At 36.6% G+C, this 25,186-nt stretch overlaps 1 protein-coding gene across 3 annotated transcripts in view; it reads right to left on the bottom strand.

Moving 5' to 3' along the window:
• Positions 1-22,790, bottom strand: part of Ric3 (RIC3 acetylcholine receptor chaperone) — a 36,112-nt gene extending 13,322 nt beyond the window's left edge. For 2 of the 3 annotated variants that reach the window (XM_027942395.2, XM_027942394.2), the window contains exons 1-4: positions 22,625-22,790; positions 11,734-11,957; positions 10,627-10,699; positions 8,504-8,597 (exon numbers count right to left, since the gene is read on the bottom strand). In XM_027942395.2, coding sequence (XP_027798196.1) covers positions 8,504-8,597; positions 10,627-10,699; positions 11,734-11,957; positions 22,625-22,748 — 515 coding nt within the window. In that variant the 5' untranslated portion in view covers positions 22,749-22,790. Of the gene's footprint in view, positions 1-8,503; positions 8,598-9,117; positions 9,205-10,626; positions 10,700-11,733; positions 11,958-22,624 lie in introns of those variants that run through there. The other variant, XM_071616404.1, reaches the window with a different exon arrangement.
• Between the last annotated feature and the right edge of the window lie 2,396 nt (positions 22,791-25,186).

The following is a 25,186-nucleotide window of genomic DNA, read 5'->3' as shown; positions in this document are numbered from 1 at the left end:
TCTCTATGTGTGTTGCTCAGGATCAAACTCAGAACCTTATATAAGCTAAGCAAGTGCTCTACCATTAAGCCACACACCAGCCCTTCTGTGCAATTTCTGAAACATAATGCTCAAGCTCCACAGTTCAAAAAACCTGGTTTGAGTCTCAACTTGACTGTGTGGCTCTAAACAAATATTTGCAAAAATAATATGAAGCTCAAGAATAACTGTATGATCAGTTCTTTAAGACAGTTGAGACCAATTTTATCAAGTGGCAGGATTTCAGATTTCAATTTTTTATTTTCTCCTTTAAATCTGAACATTCCAAATTAACATATGTGCAATTAACATAATAATGTCTGTGCGAGCCTCATGAAGGTGCCCTCTGTTCTTCTCACTAGTTTGTTCTGGGCCTACATTCATGTTTTATGATCAGCTTAACAAATTTTAGCCTTAATGACTAATAGGGAAAAGGAAAAAAGTATTTCTCCTTCTAAAGGATATGAAAAATGACAACCCCCAGGACAGGGAAATGACAACCAAACCCCCTAAAACTGTCTGACCCAGAGGAAGATGGAGGAGGAAGGTAATCATTAATCCTCTCCCAGTAAATCCTTTCCCAATAACAATGGGCCCCAGGGAAAGAAAGAAAACTTTCATCCCTTCCTGGGCTTCCCCGGCATCTCTACCAAAAGCAAACATTCATCCTTTCCCAGCCACAATGGGTCCTGAAGGAGGAGGTGGATACTGAAATGCTGGGCCCTGAACTTTTACTCTTTCCCATTGCTGATGAGTCCTGGAAGAAGAAAAGCAAATAGTGATGCTCTGGGTAACAATGGGTCCTAGAGGAAGAATATAAGCAGTGAACACTGAGTTCTAAGCTTTTCCCAGTGACAATGAGTTTTGTACTTTCTACAACTTTTTTCCTGACTGCCCACACTGACACACTTTGCCTCCGTTGCCAATCATTAATTCACCCTCATTGTAAACTATAAAACTGAGACTCCTTCATTAGTTGACAGCTTATTAATTAAGATAGTAACTGAGGAAAATGAAGGCATGACATTTCTACCAGTCTCAGTGGGAGGAAAACAAAAACACCATGATGAGCTCCAGTCCTTCCACACAAAATGGCTTCAAAATCTTGAACTGAAGAATCTATCCATTCTACTTTCAGCTAGAATCTTATAGGACCTTTTACAATTCTATTCATTAGTACAGAAGTCCTAACTCACCAGGACTGAACCTGGGCCTCACAAGCCCCCTAACTCTTACTACTGAAATAACCCACTCAGTAGAAGTAGTCAAAGGTAGACCAGAAGAGCCTACCTCACAGAGTTCTGGCTTGCAGGCTTCACAGGCTACTTCTCTGACTATATGCAGAGCATTCTGATGTTTACTGAATGAAATAATCTTGATTCTCTGCTTCCTAACTCATGGAAAGTTAGAAATCCTTAAACAAAAAAGAATGGCTAGGCTCAGAGAAACAGGAACAGACAAAAATTCCAAATAAAGCCATCCTCTTTTAACTTGGAACAAGCATACTCACATTAAATGTTTAGTCAGTTAACTATGGTCCATATTATAATGTCTTCTGAATTTCCTACAATGAATGTTTTCATGGATTCCTTATTTCTCAACTTGAATTGATTGTCTTATTAGAGGGCAGTGATAATATGTTCACAACAAAACAGGCACAGTGTCATGATCATTTTAAGTGTTTAATAAGTATCTATTAATAGTTGGACTGGTTCCCCAAATCCTTACTATCTGTTTTCTTCCACCTCCCTGAAATCTGGCTTCCATCTCATTATTTTCACAAAAACTTTAAAAATCATCAGTCACCACTTCTAAGCCCCAGGGTTTCTTTCTCCCAGTTCATTCTTTTTGGCTTTTCTATACTGTAAACCATCCTTCCCATGAAACTCCCCACCTTCCTTGGCCATTGAAATATCTGCATTCCTCTCACTTCTTTTAACCTTCTTTTAACTATTGCCTTTAACTTTAATCCTGGCTCACCTGTAATCCTTCTTTCACCTAAAAATGGTTTTCTCTAAGGCTCAATCTGAGGACTCTCACTTATCCATTATAATCCTTGGCCTCAAGAAGCTGAAGCAATATCAAGGAATAAATCATTACCTCTATGCAGAAGATGACCTAACTCAGGCTGGGAATGTAGCTTGGTGATAAAGTGCTTGCCTAAAATGGGTGAAGCCCTGGGTTCAATCCCCAGCAACACACACACACACACACACACACACAGTCCTAATCTTACTTTTTATATACAAAGATCCATCTTGGAACTATCTCCTGGGCATTTCCACTTGGTGGCCTTGTCACTACATTACACCTTAAATTAATCTTAATTTCACTACTCAAAACCAGGACCCAGATGGCCCAGGATCACAAGCAACAGAATGAACAGCAGCCTGGAAAGGTTGAGTATGGCATATTTTGAGATGCTAGTAAAATGAAAGGTAACAGGTGGGAGATAATATCACAGACTTTTAGCCAAAATAGTCATTAAGTTCTGAACCCAAGAGTTAAATAGAGAGAAAATGAAATAGACTCTAACAACACCATTCATAGAATAATTTAGAATAAAAATCAAACCAGAAAGAGACTGCAGTCTACTACAGTAGAGTATGAGAGGCCTCAAGGATTTGGTGATCTCCTCTTTCCCCATAGTCTCTATCTCTTACACCCAACAAATGACTTCCAAACCTAAATCCTTTGTTCTGACCTCACAACCCAAATTTACTACTGCTATTATATATAATATCTGGATATTCTGATGGCATCTCAACCACGTTCAAAGTTGAACTCGTGCTCCCTATCTCGAAGTCTTATCTTCTTTCTCCTATGTTTTATCTTGGTTAATGCCATAATCTCCTTCCAGTAAAAGCTGAAAATCTTTAATTCATTTTCTTGTCTTTCTCCTCCTTTTCTTCTCTTACCTAGTTAGTAAGTTTCCTTTGCAGACCAACTTTTCTTCCACTCATGGTGCAAAGGTTAAGTAAAACCATTCATCCCCTTACCTCTCCTTTGAGGGTGGCCAAGTGGCTATTCATCAGATTCCATCCTCTCTTGGCTGCAGTGATTTTGATTGATTGATAGATCCAGGATCAAGCTGGACCAACTGTACTTTCTCCCAAAACTGGATCTTGAACACAGTGAAGCCTGAATTAAATACTTTTGGTGTAAATATATCTTGGTAGCTAGTCTCTGACTGGTCTATTCATTACCTTTGAAGAGACTGTCTCTTTGTTCCTGCCCAAGAGCTGCTCTGGTTACCACCCTTCCTAAAACCTGGATATTTAGCTGTTCCTTTTCTTCCCCCTTCCGTTTTAATACATTTTAGCTGTTCCTTTGATATTGTAAACTATTTCATATTCTTCCAATATAATCTGCCCTCTCTCCTACAAATTTTTGCTAGCCAGAGTTGGTTGCTTGCAACAAGAAATCCTGATAAAACCTGTGATTTTGTTCTTCCATGAAATCCCCTTCATTTTCTACTCTGGTCTATTTATTACCTTTTGCTAGAAATGTTTAAATAACCTTCTAACATGTAACCACTCTACATTTCATTGTAAGATCAATTTTTTCTAAACACAGAATTTCATGACATTTCTCTTCCAAAGTCTTCAGAGGTACCCCTCTATAAAGAATTAATTCTAAACTTCTCAGCATACTATTCAGGACCTTAGTATATGGTTTCAGTTTACTTTTCTCATTCTCTCAATACCTACTTACCTCCTTACCCATTTACCCCATCCCTAGTATATGCTACCCCTATTCCTTAGAACTATTTGCTATTCCAAAAACTTGCCTTGATTCTTCTACCTTTTCTTCTTGTGCTGCCTTCTCCCTCTGAAACATTATTTTCCTAAACTCTGCCTACAGCAATCCTTCCATATTGTAAGGCTTATTCAAATTCCTCTTTTCAAATTCTCTTCTATAAAACCTTTGGTGGAAAGCAGAATAAGACCCATCTCAACTCTCCAAAGATATCCAGGTCCTAAACTCTGTAATCTATGAATATGATACCTTACATGTAAGAGAAATTAAAGTTGTAGATGAAATTAAGTTTGCTAATCAGCTGATTTTATAATAGGGAGATTAACCTGGATTATCTGAGAAGGCACAATGTAATCACAGGAGTCCTTTAAAGTGGAAGAAGGAGGCAGAAGAGGTCAGAATGATATAATGTGAAAAGATTTGAACCTACTGTTGATATCTTTGAAGATGGAGGAATGGGGCCAGGAGCCAAGGGGTATGGGCAGCTTCCAGAAGCCAAAAAGAGTAAGCAAATTCTGTTCCAAGCCCTTGAAAAGGGAATGCAATCCTACCAACATCTTGACTTTCACTCAGTATAAGACTTCTAACCTACAGAACCATTAAGATTATAAATATGTGTTGTTTTAAGCCATTAGGTTTGTGGTAATTTGTTACAGAAGCTAATTCAGGCTCCCATAGCACCTCTTTTCCATACAGGTCTTTATAGAGAAAATAATACTTGCCACTGATAACCATACAGGACTGCACAAAGCAAATGAAAAGAGGTTCCAAAGAAGATATTTTTACTGCCAAAGCCTCCTGCTTTAAGTACTTTCTCTAGATCTACCTTATTCATTTTTTTAAAGATATGTGAACATTGTCAGTTTACAAGGAATATAAACTTGGACAATGAAAATTTTCTGCCCTTAAGAAGTTTACTGAGCATTAGAGAAGTCAGAAGTTAAAAGAAAATCAGAAAGTAACATGATGCATATAATACCCAGCAAGACCAGGTCGTGTGGAACCACATGGGAGGAATAACTAGCCAAGTTTTATGGGTTCAGGGAAGGACTCTCAGAGAAAATAATGTCTATGTTGAGATCTATTAGACAAGCAAGAGTCATAATAAGTGTGCGGCGGTGATGGGGTGATGGCAAAGGAAAAAGTACATGCAAAGTCTTTGAATCAAAGGTGCACAGGTATTTTAGAGAATCAAGTGGTCAGGCTGGCTGGAACATAGAGAAAGATAAAGCAATAGAGGTATGCAGGACTATGTAGGTCGTGATAAAGATTCTGCACTGTTCAAGATCAAAAGGCATTTCTGAAGGTTTAAAAAATTTATATAATACATCTTTTTGGAAAGCAGAAAGTGACCTGAATGGAGACAAAACTAGAGAAAAAGAAATCACATGAGATAGTTCTGACTTATGTCAAAACCAAAGCCATCCATTCTTTCTTCCATTTCAACTATACTTTTTTAGAGCTTATTATGGGTCTGTGCTAGGCTGTAGAAACTAAGAATGATAATCCTTACCCTCAAAAAATTTACAGTCTTTTGCACACTGAATGCATTACTAATTAGGAGGAAATGGCAAGACCTGGTGATTAATAAGATATAGGAAGTAAAGGAAAAGGTGGATCAAGCATGATGCTTAATTTCCACTTTGGGCAACAAAGTAGATGGTAGACCCATCTGCTGAAATGGAAATATTAAAGGCAGAGTAGGCTTAGCTTAGGGTGGAAAATAAATTCCACTTTAGGACATTTATCTATTCAAGAAATTTTTATTATTTGATGAGGCTAACAATAGGTACCTATAAGATATGTCTGTCCAGTAGAGCTAAGAATAAAGAGCTCATAAAGGAAAGAAAAGAAATCTCAACGGGAAATGGCTATGCTTTATTCTTCTATCATGAAAATAATGTACAAAAGCTTATGTCAAAAAAAGTGGATATCTATTCTTATTTGACAAGTACATATTTAGTACCTACTATCTGAACACACTGAACAAAACAGAATAAGTTTATCCTCAGAGTTTATGTTCTAGCAATCCATGCCAGAAATCTACCAGCAATTCTCAACACATATTCAACATGTCTACAACAGCTCTTCGTTATCAGAGGTTGGTCCCTCATAGTTTTCCTTGTGACATGCCATGTTTCTAGCACGTAAATAGTTACAATTGGGCATATGACTCTTGGAAGGAAATTTTCCTAGATCCTTTCCTTATTCTGTATTCCTGAGCTAAATGTTATTCTTAATATGAGCCTAACATAGCATAATACTGACTTCCAGGAGGTTTCATTAAAATTTGTGTACAGACTTACACCACTCACAGGTGAAAGCTGTCTGAAAAGTTTTATTAGACAATATTAAAAACCTTTCCCATATTCCTATTCTTACATAAACATATATAAGATAAAGTTTTAGGCATATTTCTCTAATTCAAGCCAGCATCTCAGAGCTATAAATGAACCACATAAAAGGACTTAGGAGGCTATAAATGAACATATCTTTTTTCTCTTAAATCTTCTCCTTTATCCCCAGAAGTCTGGAGCTGTGATAAAATCCTGATCTGATAGAAAAAAATACTGGAGTATTTTGGGCTCTTCTAATCATTACAGAAGCATAGATTTACAAAAGAACAAATGCCACAGAAATGAAGGTTAAAAGATATAAACTATAAGAAGGAAAGCAATGTAGAAACATGGGCTTCCTAGTCTTCAGTTTTGAGTATGGGAAGTCCTAAAGGGCTTACTGGTAAAGATAAAATGTATTGGCCTAAGGAGGGTCATAGAGAAAGTCACATCATATGGACTAGAAAATGAGAGTTTGGGGAAGGGTGAGAAGTCATGCTCTCTTTCATGGAAGAAGAGCTGCCCCAAAGTTCTTGACAAGTACTGCGGAAATTTTTTTACATATTCTTTCCATTGGAAGCTGGAATCAATGTTTTCAAGGAGTCAACACCTCAGCATCTTGTAAGAAATAAAACACTCTACGTTGGGACTTGTGGTCCCAGAAACAATGAGATGGTAAAACTCTGGCTGCTGTGCAGGAAGAACTCCCTTAGCTCTACACATAAAATATGGAGAATTAATCCTGGCACAAGAGGACAGATAGTATTTAGAGACTACAGTACACATTCCCGGATTGGGCTATAGACAGATGGTATGCATAGGTTGGATGGTAGATTATTTCATTTGGACTAAGGGAATGTGAGTACCAGTGAGTAATAGGAGAAAATACCTTCATGTAATTTTTTACTCCAAAGCCCAAAGGGCTGGGTCTCACAAATCAGGGCTCTGCCCATAGATATTCACCTATGGTTTTCATGACCCTATGTGTGGCATGGGATTTTCAATGGCCCAGGTAAAATTTTTTTCTTTTTTAGGGCATGAGGGTCTATTAAAGCCTGGGTAACTGTGAGTGGAAGCAATCGGGTAAGGACAGAAAGGCCAGAGAAATATAACTGATGTGTAATTAGTTTTGTTACGCATACAAACAATCATACATTGGATAATTTATATAAAACAATTACCTCACAGCATGGTCTTTAGTAAGTACTTAGTTAAAGTCAACTATTATTTATATACTCACACAGATATATTGTATATATACTACTTTAGAGAATATTCTAGATAGTAACAAATACTGCTTTCTGGACCACAAGAAGGTCAAGGCTCCTGGGCCTACATTGAGGCAAGGTTCATTCTCAAAAACATAATTTTGGCAGCACTATAGATATTATAGGGAAATGCCAAGGCAGAAGTCTGCAACCTAAGAATGGCCACTCATCTATCCAGCCAAAGATGGGGCCAGTGAGCTGAAAAAGGGACATGGGGCACTAGTATCATCAAGAATGACAAGTGGGGGGCTGGGGATATAGCTTAGGTGTAAGGTGTTTTCAATCCCCAATGTATCTATATTCTCCCTGCCCCCAACACACATGGAATGGAAAAGAGAAGGGTAAGGTAGAACACCAGCAATTTCCTGGGGCAAAGACTCCATAAATGTGCCCCTGAAGCTGCAGAAGGGACCTTTGATACATCCTCCTGCATGAGATTTTGCACTCACCCCAAAGTTCTTCCAACATTGTTGTTAGAAGGCCTAGATGAAACAGAATCCCTCTTTGTCCTTAATCTCACATTCCAGTTTTTCTGCCCTGGGTCTTCCAACATCCATATATTCTTAGTTATTGCCACTTCTGTCAACCTCTTGCAGCCACCTTTTCAGATCCTTAGCCAGCAAGGTAACAAGAGGAGTGTGCCTTCTCTGTGGGGCATCCTAAAGAGCTAGTATGGTTCTTGACACCTATTTTACATGTCTAATTCTCTATGGGCAGTCAGTCAACACAAAACACAAATAAATGCCTAATGTGATGATAGTTGCTCTCTTCTGTCATCTCGTCTCAAACAGAAAAAACAATATTCGACAATCTGGTTTTAACTGAAATTACACTTTTTTTTTAAGATAGCCAGGAAACTGTCTTTCTTAAAGACAGATTATTTTATCCTTTAGGATTTACTCACATTTTTCCTTACTCTGACAATAATTTGTGACACACTAAACTCATAAAAACAAGTTGCTCGATAGTATGAAAATGGAAATGTTCAGCAAGATTATGTAAATAACAAATAATTTGACAATTAAACAAAATGAAAATAAGTGGTCCATATATCAAAGAAATGAAAAAAAATTTTAATTGATTCTCTAAATGGGAAATGAGTCCTATTAGATGAAAACCTACCTCTCCCCATTAGGTCCCACTCTGTTGATTAATTTTTCCATGGCTTCCTCTGTCTCCTTCAGTTTTTCTTGAAGTTGAACAAGCTCAAAATTAGCTGCAAAACAAGCATCAATCTAAGAACCAGCAACTGTATACTCCCTAAACCCTTTCATGAAAAACCTAACCATGACACTATGGTAATCCAGGCAGGTTCTGAGACTCAAAGAGACCAGGAGTCTCTCCAGTTAATCTAATCAGTACAAAAAGAGTACAGAGGTCTGTATACCAAGATCTATAGGATAGATGTTTAGTGAGTGGTGAATAAAATCACTCTCTAATAGTGATATAGCAGGAAAAACTAAAGAAAATACCCAGGAGTGAAAACATACCCCTACATAGCCACACAAGAAGAAACAGAGACGATAACTATACATTTGTGATCTAAATGATGTTTAAGGGTAAAGTACAAAAGCTATAATGTACTTTTGAAAAGGAGTTAAGACATAAAATAAGTACTATTTTATCTGTAAGTAAGGTCTGAAATATATCTGTAAGAAAACAGTTTAAACATTAGACTTCATCAAAAAAGAAGAACTCCTCAACCAGTGCTAAAACCTCTGCCCAAAGTTTTCTACCTTGGTTATCTGGATAAAGAGCATGCTATGCTATGTAACTCTGATTCCCAGATGCAATTTTTCTCAACCAGGGTCAGTTGGGAATACGTATATCTATTGAAGAGAAAAAATAAATCACTTAATCAATATGTGAAATAAACTTTAATGCAGTAGGAAAATAAAATGCTAAATGAAATGCTATTCATTATGTAGGTAATCTACTTTTTCTATTTCATACTTGAGTACTCTCTTACCCAAATATATTGAGAAGGTCATTATAAATATAATATTTCAAAGGCCTTTTAATGCTTTTAGAACAAACTCTCATGCATACAGTTAACATTTATAAAGTGTCTACAGGGCATAGTGCTTATTAGGTTATTTTTTTCCTGCATGATTCAAAATTAAAGGATAAGAAGCTATATTAAACTATTACCATTATTACAAAAGAGCTGCTCTTATAAATTCATTTGATCTACTTCTGTCTCAAATGCATTATGTGACAAGATATATAACTTGCTACTCTGTAAAGAGCAAATTTTTTAAAAAATTACTGATACATTTATCATCACTATCTCTCTTAAAAAACATATAGCTGCTTTCTTCAAAGACTCCTTGACTAAGTTTCCAAAAAGGATGAAGAATATGACTGAGATATCTAATTTCACAGAGAATCCCGGAGAATCCAAAGCCTTTATGGACTAAGCAAGATGCCTCTGTGGCTCAGCCTCATTTCATTTTGCTGATACCTTTCTTTAAAAATGTCTGATGAGGCTTTATTATTCAAAGGAGAAAGTAGCAGTCTGGTCTTAATCTACTCAAGATTTCTTTCCCACAGCTGTAGTACATCAACACCCTCTAGACCTCCATAAGCTCAAGAAATTGTATTTGCCAATATCTTACTCAAGCCATCTGATTGCTCCTTCACAGCCACCCAAACTGATTTCCCATCGTGCTTATGGTAAGTCCCTTCTTTCTAAACTTTTCACAGGTTATTTTTCCTGATATCCTTTCTAGTCTATAAATTCTTAGAGGAAAAAGTTATGCTATATATATATATTTCATCTCCCTAGAGAGCACAGAATACTCTAGTTTGGCAATAAATATTTGATGATTATGTTTCAAGAGCCTCAAATCTTCACTCTTTCCTTAGAGCTAATAACTGATTTGGACAATGATGTGATTTCTCTGCCTCAGTTATCCTCTCTGTGAAATAAAGGTATCTGCTACCAATATTTTGAGGTATGGAAATGAGAAGTAACTCATTCCAAATGTGAAATACTAATTTCCCAATACAATAAAACACTAAACTGTCAGTTTTGTACTTTCTGTAGCATCCTTCCCTTAAAAGCCCAAAAATCAATAAGGAAACTTTTGAGAATTCCCAGAGCTAAGATAAAAACAACATCAGATGAATTTGGAACAACGTTTGAGAAATGCTGTTAAGACATACCATAGATTGTCCCTCTGACTATATTACTGCTGTCTGACTCAATAACACCTGTGAATTTATTGAGAAGAGACACTTACTAATTTTCCTGTGGGTGTTTCCAGGTGTGACACTAGAGCATTTCCGATCCTCTGCAGTTTTCCCCTTTGAGAGCTGAGAATTGAAGGAGGTACAGCACATCAACAGCAGCTCAGAACCTCAAAGTCATGGAACCCTCATATTAAATGGAAAAAAAAAAAAAAGGTTGGGAGACAAAAATTAAGTCAGAAATCAAATGAAGTAGCAGTATTAGAGAAACATCTTTTTTTAAAAGCCACTGAGAGATTTGAGAAGGTACCCAAGTAAATATTATTAAGGTACAGGGGAAAAAAAATCTTCCAACAGGTCATTTGCTTTGCCCATGCTTATCTTAAAGGGGATGCTAAACCCCAGGGGCATACTTGCAGAATCAACTCTGGTAGTGTGCAGCATTCCTGGGCAAGAAGAAACTCAAATCACCTAATCTTACTCTAGTTAGGAGTACAAAGTGAAGCTTCCGTCTCTACTTGATAGTGCATAGGACTGTGGCCTACAAAAGCCTGCCCGGAGGTGGAATTTAACTGGAAATCTCTTTTTAAAAGAGCACACCATGTCTCCCCAGAACTAGGAAATATCAAGCTCAGTTTCAAGATAAGATAGTTCTGTCCTAGGAGAATTACTAGAGAGGATATTAAAAATAACAATGGCATATTAGTGTGGGGAGAAGGAAAACAAAGTCATATTAGTACAATCATTATTTGGTCTCACAGTGGCTACCTGGAAATCACTGTGCCAACCCTAAGAATAAAGCTGTTAAAGACTTCAGCTTGTAAAGATACTCAGTCCTTTTTTTTTTTTTTTTTTAAATTTGGCTTTGAATCACATTGCTCATTGGACTAGAAACTGGAAGATCCGGCCCAAGTCTTGGTTTTGCCTTTTTAGTTGTAAACTGTGGGGCACTCGAGTTCTGAGCCAAGATTTCTCATCGGTAAAGCTGAAATATTGGCTATCCTAAGTATCTCAAAGAGGAGGCAAGGTTTAAAGAGATGATGGACTTGAAAGAGTTTGATAAACTTTAAATAAAGAGTTTTAAATGTAGATGATTTTTATTAGACTAATATTAGATTTTCTCTCATAAAATATGATATAATTAAGATGATTCCACTTACCTTAAATAGAATGTACAGTATATATAAAAAAATCCCAAAGCCATAGATTGGAATAATCTGCCCCATCAGGCCTCTTCCACTACTTCCTCCAGTACCTCCACTTGATCCTTTGGCTTTTGCAAATGCCTCTGCAAGGTGAGACCTCTGGAAACGAGCCCCAGGGGTTGGGCCATCTGAGGGTGCCGGGTGATGATGCATTACAGGTGGAAATCGGCCCAATTTTCCTGAGAAAACAAATTAATTGATCTTTATCTCTTCTACTATTTTAAATACATTTATTATTAAAATACCTCATGCAATGATGTACAAATAACAGAAGCTAACACAATTTTAAGAAAAAAAAAAGTTAAGCCCAGGGGCAAATGCCTATAATCCCAGTGACTCAGGAGGCTGAGGCAGGAGGTTCAGGAGTTCAAAGTCAGCCTCAGCAATGGTGAGGCACTAAGCAACTCAGTGAGACCCTTTCTCTAAATAAAATATAAAAAAGGGCTGGGGATGTGGCTCAGTGGTTGAGTACCCCTGAGTTCAATCCTTGGTATCAAAAAAAAAAAAAAAGGAAAAAAGGAACTTGATTAAAGGATATCAATATGGTATGGTAATTGCTGGCTGCTCACCAAACCCATTTTCTCTTCCTTCTGGGTCCAAAGCTAAACCATATTTTTCAGCCTTCCCTAGAGTTAAACAAACCATGTGAATATAAATGATTGTGCTATAAATGATTGGCCTATTAAATCTCCCATGTATTCAACTTTAGGGTCATAAATAGACTAAAGAAAAATGAAGATAAGGAGAAGATTTTACAACATTTAAAACTGAAGGGATTACTCCTCTATAGGATGTAAGTAGAGTCTATAATTCAACATAAACATTATAGGACACCCAACAGAAAATGGACAAAAGTTACAAATAGGGAACTTACAGAAAGAGAAAACTAAATGGCTAACAATATATAAAATGATGATTAAATTCAGAGTAAAGCAAATGAGTAAAATGCAAATTAAAATAATGGTACAGCACTTTATACCCACCAGAAGGGCAAAAATTAGGATGGTAGATATAGCAAAGTTAGCAAAGATGTGGGGAGGCAAGAACTCAATGCACTGTGGGTAAGAATATAAACCGATACAGCCACTTTGCTAAGTGATCTATTTATACTTAGTGACATTAAGCATGTATAGGCGCTATGATCCCGTGATCCCTCTCTGGGGAATAAATCCCTAAGAAATTCTCAAATAAGGTTATATATATGCAAATTACATACTATAGACCTGTGTGAGAGTGTTCACCGTGATGATAATGCAGCAGGAGCTTGAAGTAACATTGATTTCCATACTGGGAGCATGGAAAATCAACATGGAGTGGATATAAATAAATAATTCTATGTAGCTTTTAGAAATCACACTTTAGATGTGCCTATAAATATGAACACATCTTTAAAAATTGCTAAATATACTGATTTGGTAAAAATAACAAATACCATATGTAAGACTGAACACACACACATAATTATATATCCTGCAAGCAAATTATGTAGGCCAAAACATAAAACATATAGGAGTGGATACATCTGAGCTGGGAAAGGAATGAATATGTGGCTTGAGGATAAAGGGTTAAAAGCATAAGAAAATAACTTTATACTGACAAAGTTAATGAAGTGCTAAGAACTAAGGACTATCTTCAAGCCAATTCTCTGCTCTTGTGGTAAGAAGGAGGGAAGAAGGGAGGAAGAAAGGCAGGGAGGCAAGACAGCTAACTCTTGATCTTGGAAGCTGCTTTCTGCCTATGTCCTTCTCACCCAAGCTCCACTCTAATAATCCTTCTTTCCTTCCCAATATTGACTTTGGATGACATGAAAATTATGGAAAGAAATGTTTTCATTTAAGAATGAGTCAGCAACAGGAGCACAGCTTTGGACAAAGAATGAAACCATGAAGTCACCATCTCTTATTCTGAGTGTTGGTAACTATGTCTCTTTTAAATTGTGGAAGATCTTATTATTATCACATAGTGAGAACACTTTAAGGTTATTACTCCTTTAAAAAAAATGCATAGCAAGCATACAGGAAGCTAACCTCTCTCTAGAGAATCTGATATATTGAAAAGCTAGTGTTCAATAAACCAAATTTAATATTTATAGTAATATGTTGTCAAATTTCATTTTACTGTATTGAGAACACTGTCTTTAAAACCCGGCATAAAATTAAAAAAATAAGAAGTTAAAACCAGATAATGACATAAAAGGCATAACTTTGCATTTTTAAAACTGAAGAAAAATGATGCTAAATATTACACATCTTTTCATAAACTTTTCTAGATCTCTCAGCCATGAATATTTATTTAATATTTATTATGTTCAAGATTCTGCCACAGGCCTGGCATGGTGGCACACACCTATAATCCCAGTGGCTTAGGAGGATGGCAACTTCAAAGCAAGCCTCAGCAACAGCAAGGCACTAACAACCCAATGAGACCCTGTCTCTAAATAAAATACAAAACAGGGCTAGGGGTGTGGCTCAGTGGTCAAGTGCCCCTGAGTTCAATCCCCTGTACCCCCCAACACTTCCCAAAAAAGATTCTGCCACAGGTAGAAAGAGATCTATAAAAAATATAGAAATAATAGTTCTCAAATGGAATAATGATATAAAGCCGCATGTCCAAAAAAAGATCAGCATCAAGAGCAGGGTATCATGGACTTTATTATATCTAGACAAACTAAATGTTTAAATGTTAAAAGGATGCAAAAATGTAATTTTAAAAAGAGTCAAAATAAGTCAGTCATTGAAGGGAATGAGAGATGAAGACCAGCAGAGAAATTAAGGCACACCAGGAGAAAAGAGAGTACATAATAAGGAGACTGAGAACAAAGAAACCAATAAGTAGGGTTAAATACCAAATTAATTTGGCTCCATTTAGGGAAGTAACAAAAGGAGAGGAAAGTAAGGATTGAAAGAGTGCAAAGAAATTTAAATGCTAACTTATGTGGAGTATAACTCTACTACCACAGAACATTGTTCAGGAAATTGATATAATCTGAAAGGTACTTGAGGGGGATTAACCTAGGGTCTGGAAAAACAGCAAAAAGTCTCTTACAAAGGACACACCAAGGAAAGAAAACTACAGACCAATATCCTTGATGAACTTAATAAATGCAAAATATTAACAAATCATGTTCAAAAACATTAAAGAAGACTATACAACATGACCAAGTTGGTTTTATTCCAGAGATGCAAGATCAATAAATGTAATTTATCACACAAATACAAAATTAAGGACAAAAATCACTTAGTCATCTCAATAGATTCAGAGAAGGTCTTTGAAAAAATTCAACACCCACTTATTGTTTTATCATAACACTAAAGAAACTAGGGACAGAAGGAATCTACTTCAACACCATAAAGACTAAATATGAAAAACCCAAAGCCAATCTCATAGTAAATGGGAAAAAACAAAAGCATTTCCTTTAAAATCTGGGACAAGACAAGGATGTCTACTCTCATCATTCCCATTTAAGAAAGTGCTAGAAATTCTAATCACAGCAATTAAGCAAGAGAAGGAATAAAAGGGATAAAAATAGGAAAAGAAGTCTAATTATCACTATTTGCAGATGATATGTCTTATACTTAGAAGATTCAAAAAAATTCACCAAAAGACTGCTAGAACAAATTTTTAAAAAATTTGGCAAAGTAGCAGATTATAAAATCAACTTACAAAAAGCAATAGCTTTCTAATATACCAAGAATGAATCTGCTGAGAAAAAAAAAAAAAAAACAGAAAAACAATTCCATTCACAATAACCTCAAAAAAAAAAAAAAATAACTACTAATAAATCTAACCAAGAAAGTAAAAGAGTTCTACAATGAAAACTATAGAATAAAATTGAAGAAAGAAACTGAAGACTCAGAAGATGGAAAGACCTTCCATGTTCATGGATAGACAGAATTCATATTGTTAAAATGGCCATACAAGCAAACCAATATAAAGATTCAATGCAATCCCCATGAAAATAGCAAAGACATTCTTCACAGAACTATGAAAAAGTCCTAAAATTCATTTGGAAATAAAAGACCCAGAATATCCAAAGCAACTCAAAGCCTTTTTTAAGCAATGCTAGATGGAAGCATCATAATACCTGACTTCAAATTAGACTACAGAGCTATAATAACAAAAACTGTATGGTACTGGCATAGAAACAGACACATAGAACAAAAGTACAGAATAGAAGACACAGAAACAAACCCACACATCTACAGTCCTTGACAGATCCCTGACAAAAGTGCTAAAAACATACATCGGAGAAAACATAGCCTTTTTAACAAAAGGTGCTGGGAAAACTGGTTATCCATATGTAGAAGAATGAAACTAGATCCTTATCTCTTACCTTACACAAAAATCAACTCAACTCAAAATGGATCAAAGACCTGGGAATTAGACCAGAAACTATGCAACTCCTAGAAGACAATTCAGGTCAGAATTCCAGCTTTTAGGAACAGGCAATATAAAGCTCAGGAAATAATGCCAAGAGTGAATAAATAGGATAGCACCAAATTTAAAAGTTTCTGCACAGCAAAGGAAACAATTAGGAATGTGAAGACAGAACCTATAGACTGAAAGAAAAATCTTTGCTAGTTATTATTATGACAGAGGGTTAATACCTAGAATATATAAAGAACTCAAAAACACTTTACACCAAAAAAAAATCAAACAACCCAATTATTAAATGGGCAAATGAATTAAACAGACTTCTCAAATGAAGAAACAAATATGTGAAAAACTGTTCAAAATAACTAGAAATGCAAGTCAAACTACACAGAGATTTCATCTCAATCTAGTCAAAATGACAGTTATCAAGAATAAAAACAATAATAAATGCTGGAGAGGATGTAGAGGAAAAAAATCACATTTTACACTGTTGGTGGGAGTATAAATTAGTACAACCACTATGGAAATCAGTGTGGAGGTTTCTCAAAAGACTAGGCAAGGAAGCACCATAGACCTAGCTATACCGCTTCTTGGAATTTATCCTAAAGAATGAAAGTCATCATACTATAGTGATACATGCGTATCCATATTTACAACAGCAGCACAATTCACAACAGCCAAACTACAGAACCAGCCAAGGTGTCCATCAACAGATAAATGGATAAACAAAATGTGATATATAGACACAAGGGAGTTTTATTCAGTCATAAAAAAAAAAAAATACGTCATTTGCAGGAATAAGCCAAACTCAGAAGGTCAGGGTCTTGTTTTCTCTCATATGTAGAAGTTAAGAGAAAAGAAGTTGTAGAGGCTGTATTTAATTCCACATTACTTAAGGTATATGCAAGGATAAGAGCTCTGACTGCCTCTTTCTCACCAGTTTCCTCCAAGGGCTCCATCTCCTTTTATGCCGCTTCTATCTAACTCACATTGTTGTCTGCTCATTTTTCATCTTTTATCAACTTCCTGACAACCACTTCACTCAATATATTACTGAGAGAGATGATCATGTGTCTAGGTTACTTAGCACAGGGCTTAGCTCATGGACTCAGTATACATTACCTATCACTGTTTTATTACCAGAGTAATCGTCAAGCATTATTCCAGCTGGTCTTGTCATTTCTCTGATCAAAGGCTTTTAATGGTTTCCACTAACACAGCAAGAAGCTATGCTGCAGCAGAATGAAGGCAGCAGAGCGAAGGAGAATGACCATCCTTTCAGTTAGTCATTGGTTAAGATCCTAGCTATGAAGTGGCTTGACACTCACAGCTAGGTCCTGTCAAATTCCTTTATTCATAAAGAATTTCAGCATATCAAAATCAAAGAGGGCCATTCTGTGACACGATGGATAAAAAAAAAAAAAAGACCACTCTGTCTGAACACAGACAAAACATGAATATTGTCCAAGCTACAAACATCCCCTAGTGCTAAATAAGTGACTGTCACTTCTTCAATTATAGCTTTAGCCTTTTTCTAGTCTGTCCTCCCTTAAGACAAATCCTATTAAGATACTCATCCTCTACTCTATTGGTCTTCCTTCTATTTATTTATTTTTAATTGGTGCTTTATAAAAACACACAAAGATGAAATTCACTGCAGTATATTTTTACATGCATGTAGTATAATTTTGTCGAATTTATTCCACATTTTCTCCTCTTTTCTTTCCCATCTCCCCAGGTAGAAGAAGGAAAACAGGGGAATGGAGGAGGGGGGAGAAAGAAGAGGTACCATGCATGTATGATTATGTCAAAATGAATTCAACTGTTACGTAAAACTATAATGCACTAATAAAAAACACTTAAAAAGATACCCAGTCACAGAATTTGGCCCACTTCATCCAATTTAGAGCAAAGCCCCAATCTTTCTCAAACTCACCTAACAAGCCTAAATCTTGTAAGGTTTTTCCTAAAACTGTCTTACTGAAATGCCCTCTGATTCTCAATGGTTTGCATTTTCCCTTACTGCAACAAATACTAAACCCAAAATGTTCAACTAGGTATGTTCCTGGTAGTCTCTAGTCAGAGGACAAAATGAACTAAGAACTTATTGAATAAAAGTTTAGTGTTTTAATTATGTTTGGGTTTCTCCCACAGAGCATACTTTGGGTCTTGCATGTTGAATTTGTTGAACTGGACTGGATAAATTATACTGTTGCCTCAAGATCCAGCCTAGTCACTTGAAGGGCTAAAAAATAGTTGTTTTGTTGTTGTTTGTTTGACCTCATTATGCTGCCAGTTTTCAATTTTGCAATTTCTAGAAAAGAAAATGGCAATGGGGATTACTGATCATTACTATTCTCTTGAAAAAAAATGCCTAATTTAATGTATTTACAAGTTCTCAAACTGCTCCCACTGTTTTCTCTTCATTTACATAATATATTAAGAGGAAAATGATCTTTTGAAATCAAAATAATTTTCTAATCTCTTTCTCCTTTGAACATTCCTTTAGAGTAGATCTGATGTTTCACTAGGAAAAAAGAAACGTTAAGGCACCAAAATAATACATTTGAAAAAAAAAATAATTTGTTCTCAGGCACTTATTGGCTAATATATAGGGAGTTAATTTAAGACAACAAAGAATTATGTATATGTGTTATTATATATGTATGAACACATATACATAAGTGTGCCTTTGTATTTCCATAGCTCAGAGAGATCAAAACTCAGTAACATAGGATTCACTTGATAAGAACATAGTGACAAAAGAGTATGAGCTATTCCAGGAGAACAAGGCCACTGGAAAGTGATAGAAAAGGAACTCTTAAGTGTTCAAAGTGAGGCGCTCACAGGAAAACATGAACAGGAGGGATGCCAAGATATGTGATTATGGGAACACAAAAGGCTCCCAGCCCAGTGCAGGTGGTAGATAGGACTCTCCTGAAGCCAACTATAACATAAAAGCAGCACACTCTCATCTTGGAAGACATCAACTACCCTGGTACCTATTCAAAGTCTCATTCAGCTAACCCTGGAACAAGTGACAAGTTTTTGACTTAACATGCTGATATACTTTATATTCCACTCAAGGTATATATGGTAAGAAGAGGAACTGCTACTCTGAGAAAAATGGTTGATAAAATGAAAGGAGGACTTTAAGAGAATGAAACCATGCCATCTTAGTATTTGTAGCAACAAAGGTAGGAGTTGTGTGGAATAGGGTCTGGGAAGGCAGAAGAAAGTGTTGAAAACAAGACATTCCATGGCAAGAAACTCTTAAGAGGAAAACTTTTAAAATGCACTTCTGATTGGATATTTCAAAAATTTTCAAACAGGAAAAGGGGGGAAATAAAGCACATTTTCTGTGCTTTTACAGATAATTCCTGTAAAAGCACAGAAAATGTTGAACAGAAAAACACATAATCAACACAAAAAAGTGAGAAGACTTGGAAAAGCTACAAGAGAAGGCCAAGGTCCAAAATAAACTAAGATTTACAAAAAAGCTAGCAAGAGTAAAAGAGGTATTTTTAGTGATGTTCAGAGAAAAAGTCCAATTTGCCCCATAATAAAATGTAATTGCTGAGAAAGCAGAACTTCTTACTCTTCACTTCTATGCTCTCTATCAAAGAAGATGACTATGAGTTAAACAGGGGGGAACTGTCAGTTCTAAGGTACCAATATATACTACATTGAGGAACCCTAAAAACACGTTAGGTTAAAAAAGCCAGTTACAAAATATCATAGGCAAATTAACAGAGATAGGAAGTATATTAGTGATTGCTCAGGGCTGGAGACAGAGCAAAGAGAAGCTGGGGAACTATGGCCAAAAGGTATAGGAAATCTTTAGAGATGATGAAATATTCTAAAATTGATTATGGTGATGGTTGCACAATTCTGTGAATATACTAACTCATACACTTTAAATAGGCAAATTGAATATGTGAATTAGATCTCAAGAATGCTGTTACAAAAAAAAAAAAAAAAAACCTTTCCTCTTCTATGAGACTTTTGTTAAAACCCAATAAAACGGACCCTTACACATATGTATCTTCCTCACGTAGATTTGAATTGATGCCATGTCTATTTTCTTATACTAAACTTTAGGTTCCTTGAGGTAAGGATTTGCCTCATTTTTCTTTAAATGCACAGTGTATGTACATTGTGTGTATACTATGTATAGTATACATCATAATATTTGTTAAAACATTCTTAAAGGCTATCATGTGGAAAGGGGACTGTATTTTTTTTTTTTTTACACACAGCAGACAAAAATGAAAGTACAATGAAACAAATTTTATTACTTTCCAAATAATTGGGACTGCCCCTTTCTTCAAAGCAAGGACTTCCAGGTCTTTGAATTCTCTGAATTGATAAAGTTTTGTGTGTATGCATAAATGGTACACATTTTTTTCTAGAGAGAAAATACATAGCTTTCATCAGATTTTATGTAACCCAAAAATGATTAGGATTCATTGCTTTAAAAATGTTAATGTACTAGGAAAGGAATTTTTAGGTAGCAAACCTCAGGTACTAGCATGTATCATTCAAGGTAGTTTTTTGCCTAGTCTATTTTACTTAGTAGTTTTTAATATAAAATGAAAACTGACAATACTAGTAGCTTCACAATCTTAAACATTCATTTAGACGTTTTTATTGACTTCCCACTATAGCCAGGTGCTAGTAGTAAATGAATAAGATAAAATCTCTACCTTTGCAAAGTTTACATTTTAGAAGGAAGAAAAAAAACAAGTAAACAAATAAGAAACTTTCATCTCACATATTATATCTGTTATATGGGAGAAAAAAAAAGCATAATAAAATAGGAAACAATAGGGAAAGAGAGTTACTTTATCTGGGGTCATCAGGGAAGATCTCTTTAAAGAGGTTAAATCTAAGCAGAAACTTGAATGATAAGAAGTAAGCTGAGGGAAGAGCTTACTTCAGGAATAAAAAGAACAGAAAGTGCAAATTCCTAAGATACCAGCACTAGAGTTCTTAGGGGAAGAAGCCATATCTAATTTTCACTCTAGACTCTCTATTATATTCAGAAGAGTGTTTCCCACTCACATGCAATAATACTTGTTCAAGATAATTCACCAGCCAGGCCTGGTGGTGCATGCCTTAATTTCAGCAACTCTGGAGGCTGAAGCAGGAGGGTCATGAGTTCAAAACCAGCCTCAGCAACTCAGCGAGGCCCTAAGCAACTCAGTGAGACCCTGAATCTAAATACAAAAAGGGCTGGGGATGTGGCTCAGTGGTTGAATGCCCCTGGGTTCAATCACTAGTAAGTACCCCCACCCCCTGCAAAAGATAATTTGCCATAATGGGAATCCAAACCAGTAAAAACAAGTATTTTAGAAGAATCTTCATTGCTCAGGGTCATCATGAATTTACTCTTCTTCTAAGCAGACAAGGTTACTGGATACAGTGAGAAAACCTTTTGAATTTTGCAATAAAGACAAAAATATCAAATATGAAAAGATGTTTCAGAAGTCTAGTCTAGGCAGTCTTATAAGCATGAAGACTATCAAAAAGATTCTATTAACAAAACCATGCCCTTCACTCCTGGAGCTAAGTGCTATGCACGCACAGTATTTGTAATGATGCTTGTGGGAAGATGGAACTACAGCCAACATGCACAAATTAGAGTAAAGGGGATTACAGTTCAAAAGGAGCTGTCCAGCAGTCAACAAGTTAAACATTAGAGAAAGTGTTCAGAGACTTTAAAATCATGTCTCAAGGATTTTACTGGGATGATTTACAAGAAAAAGTTACCGGCAGAACTTTATGACCTAAGAAGACTTGTTTTGGTTCCTTCTCCCAGCCTTCAGCATATACGCCTTTACATTGATTCTGTAGAGCCCCCAAATGCATTCAAAAAGGCAGATTTTTAAATATCACAATCATGCCAATAACAAACAATTAACAGATATTTAAGTACAGGAGATGTAGTATTTTGCTAATCTACCCCTCAGGAAGTGAAACTTGATTTATTAAAATCAAGTTCTATCTTTAAAAGCACAAAAACAGCGCTCAACATCACGTTAAAAACCACCGATTCCAACTAACTTTATTTTCTACAAAAGCACGACAAAGAACACAAACCCTAAAGGAAACCCTACTGACCCAAACAAAGCTCGTGAACAGATGATGAAAAACTGAGTTGAGCAAGCCACTGAGTGAAAAACGAAGGATCTGCAAGCAAACTACCGCGTGCGAGGCCCCAGGGAAGGGACCCAGGCACGTGTGCATTCCTGGCCACTCCTGTGGAAGACCCACTGGGGGTTCTCGGGGGCAGGTGGAACTGCGCTGCCGCCCGATGAGGCCCAGAGAACCGGCCAAACGCCGTCTCCCCTACCCTCTCTGAAGGGTTTGACAGATACTGGGCGAAGGCCCGAGATTCCTAGCGTCACCTCGCTGAAGCAGCACTGGTGGTCCTCGCCGGGCGGCTCACTGGGAATTAGCTGGTTCTTACCTTCGGGAGCTGGCGACGGCTCCTGCCGCTTTCCGCGAGACAGGAAGGCCTTGGGCAGCAGCAACGACACAGCCAGGACGAGCCCCGAGGCCAGGGCCACTCTCTGCACTGTGGAGTACGCCATGGCTGGCTCCCTGTGGCCTCTCCCCGTGGCCGCAGGTGAAGACTCCAGTCACAGCTGGAACCGGAACCGGAACCGTGGCGCCGGCGCCCGTCCCCGACCAAACCGCGGGCTACGCGGACGGCGTCACGCGAGGGTCAAGGTGCGCAAGGCGTACCTGACCTGCAGCTCCCGCGTGGTTATCCGTCACTTTAAAGGGTACCCTCACCCTCGCGTTTTTACTAACTGCAAAGTCCTCCTTCTCCCTTATTCCCCATGCCCACCTGTCACCTAAACCCCTAAACCATACCACTAATTTCCTCCCTACCGTGATGAACTCTGTCTTCCAACTTCCACTCATGGCCCCTCGCGTCCATATTCCATCTATAGCCAAAGATGATAATACTAAAATAAAGAACTAATTATCTCTCTCCCCAGCTTAAAATTTTTCAATAACTCTCCAATATCTTAAGAACTACAGTTAAATGTCTTATGACCTCAAGGCCCTGCGTGATCCTGTTTTATCAATGCTCCATCCAAACTGGGTGATTTGCTACTTAGCATATTTTTTATTTCCAGAGAACCTTTGCTTATGCTCTTGCTTCTGCCTAGAAAATTCCTCATGTCATCCCTACCTGTCAGAAACCTCTGAAGAAACAAATTAAAACAACTAATTTCATGAAACTTTTCCAGTCATCCTCTTCATTCACTACAAAACCTTCCTTATTTCTTATTGTCTTTATTCATTTGTTTAACAGTCTTTTAGTGTTTAATTATGAATCAAACCCTGAATCTGGCACTACTGATGAATAAAATGGGTTCCCTTGTGGAAGAGATAGATATCTAAACCAGAAAATTCAGGAAATATTCTGGACTCTGGGGCAGTCAGCTCAACTGGAAGGAGGACAGGTCAAGAAAATCTCTTAAAAATGGTGAAATTTTTAGTTATTTAATAGACAGGTGAGAGGAATTAGAAGGGTATTGAAAGAAAATGACTCAAAGCTAATATATGAAAGCTCCAAGATTCCTATTTTGTTCAGGAAATCATCAGTAATTTATTTTGGCTGGGCCATATAGTCGGTGACAGGACACAGAGTGAAAACACTTAAGTAGGAACTATGTTCTAAAAAGCTTAGCTAGAATTTCCAGTTAACCATGTCAGATCTGACACTTGAATTTATCTTCGCTTGCCCAAGACACTTCTCAAAAGTGAAAAGTAAAGACATAGTGTATAACCACAAGATAATGATAGAAAACATGACAGCTGATGAGAATTGTCAAAATTGTGTAAAATGCACAGCAAGACTGTATAATAGAAACATAGTAATTATGTTAGAAACATGTAATTATGTGGCATTTATACACAATGGAATATTACTCGGCATTAAAAAATAACAAAATCATGGCATTTGTAGATATATGGATGGTATTGGAGAAGATAATGCTAAGTGAAGTCAGTCAATCCCCCCAAAAAACAAATGCCAAATGTTTTCTCTGATATAAGGGGAGTGACTCATAGTTGGTTAGGGAGGGAGAGCATGGGAGGATTAGATTAATTCTAGATAGGGAAGAGGGGTGGGAGGAAAGGGAGGGGGAAGGGGATTAGCAAGGATGGTGGAATGTGATGGTCATCATACAAAGAACATGTTGAAAACTTGAATTGTCAACATACCTTATATAGAGATATGAAATACTGTGGTATATATGTGTATTAAGAATTATAATGCAAAAAGTACATGTATATTGGCATAAATTTACATGAACATACTTTATATACAGAGATACGAAAATTGTGCTCTATATGTGTAATAAGGATTGTAATGCATTCCACTGTTGTCGTGTATTTTAAAAAATAATAAAAATCAATTAAAAAAATTTCTAGTAGCCACATTTAAAAAAAAGTAAAAATTAACAGGCAAAATTCATTTTAACATAGTTGAATTTAAACCAATGGATCTAAAATAGTATTTCAAAATATGTAACACTGTCACATTTCAATGGCACAGTAGCCATGTGTGATTCATTGGCCACCATATTGGATATTGCAGGTGTAGAGGATAAAAAAGTGGCCACAGAAGAAAAGCTTGTGAGAAGCACACTAATTTGCCCCTAAAAACTTAGAAAGTCTTGGGCTGTGGATGTGGCTCAAGTTGTAGCGTGCTCACCTGACATGCGTGAGGCATTGGGTTCGAGCCTCAGCACCACATAAAAGTAAAATAAAGATATTGTGTCCACTTAAAACTAAAAAATAAATATTAAAAAAATAGAATTTTTTCAAAACTGGAGACACTGCATTCCTTCAAAGTCAGGGGCATAGAGTGGGCTTGAGAAAAGAAGGACTGGTTGAAAGTCTAGTTTAGAAACTGTTGATAACCTCCAAATCTCTTTCCTAAATTTATGAGTCAGGTGGTTATCCCTTCTTACATCATTCAGACATCATTATTGTTTATGTCATCAATATC

Source organism: Marmota flaviventris, chromosome 9 (genome assembly GCF_047511675.1).
Source record: "Marmota flaviventris isolate mMarFla1 chromosome 9, mMarFla1.hap1, whole genome shotgun sequence".
In the NCBI taxonomy this organism is placed as follows: Eukaryota; Metazoa; Chordata; class Mammalia; order Rodentia; family Sciuridae; genus Marmota; species Marmota flaviventris.
Note: the sequence above shows the minus strand (reverse complement) of the source record. Positions and strands in the feature narration are given on the sequence as shown.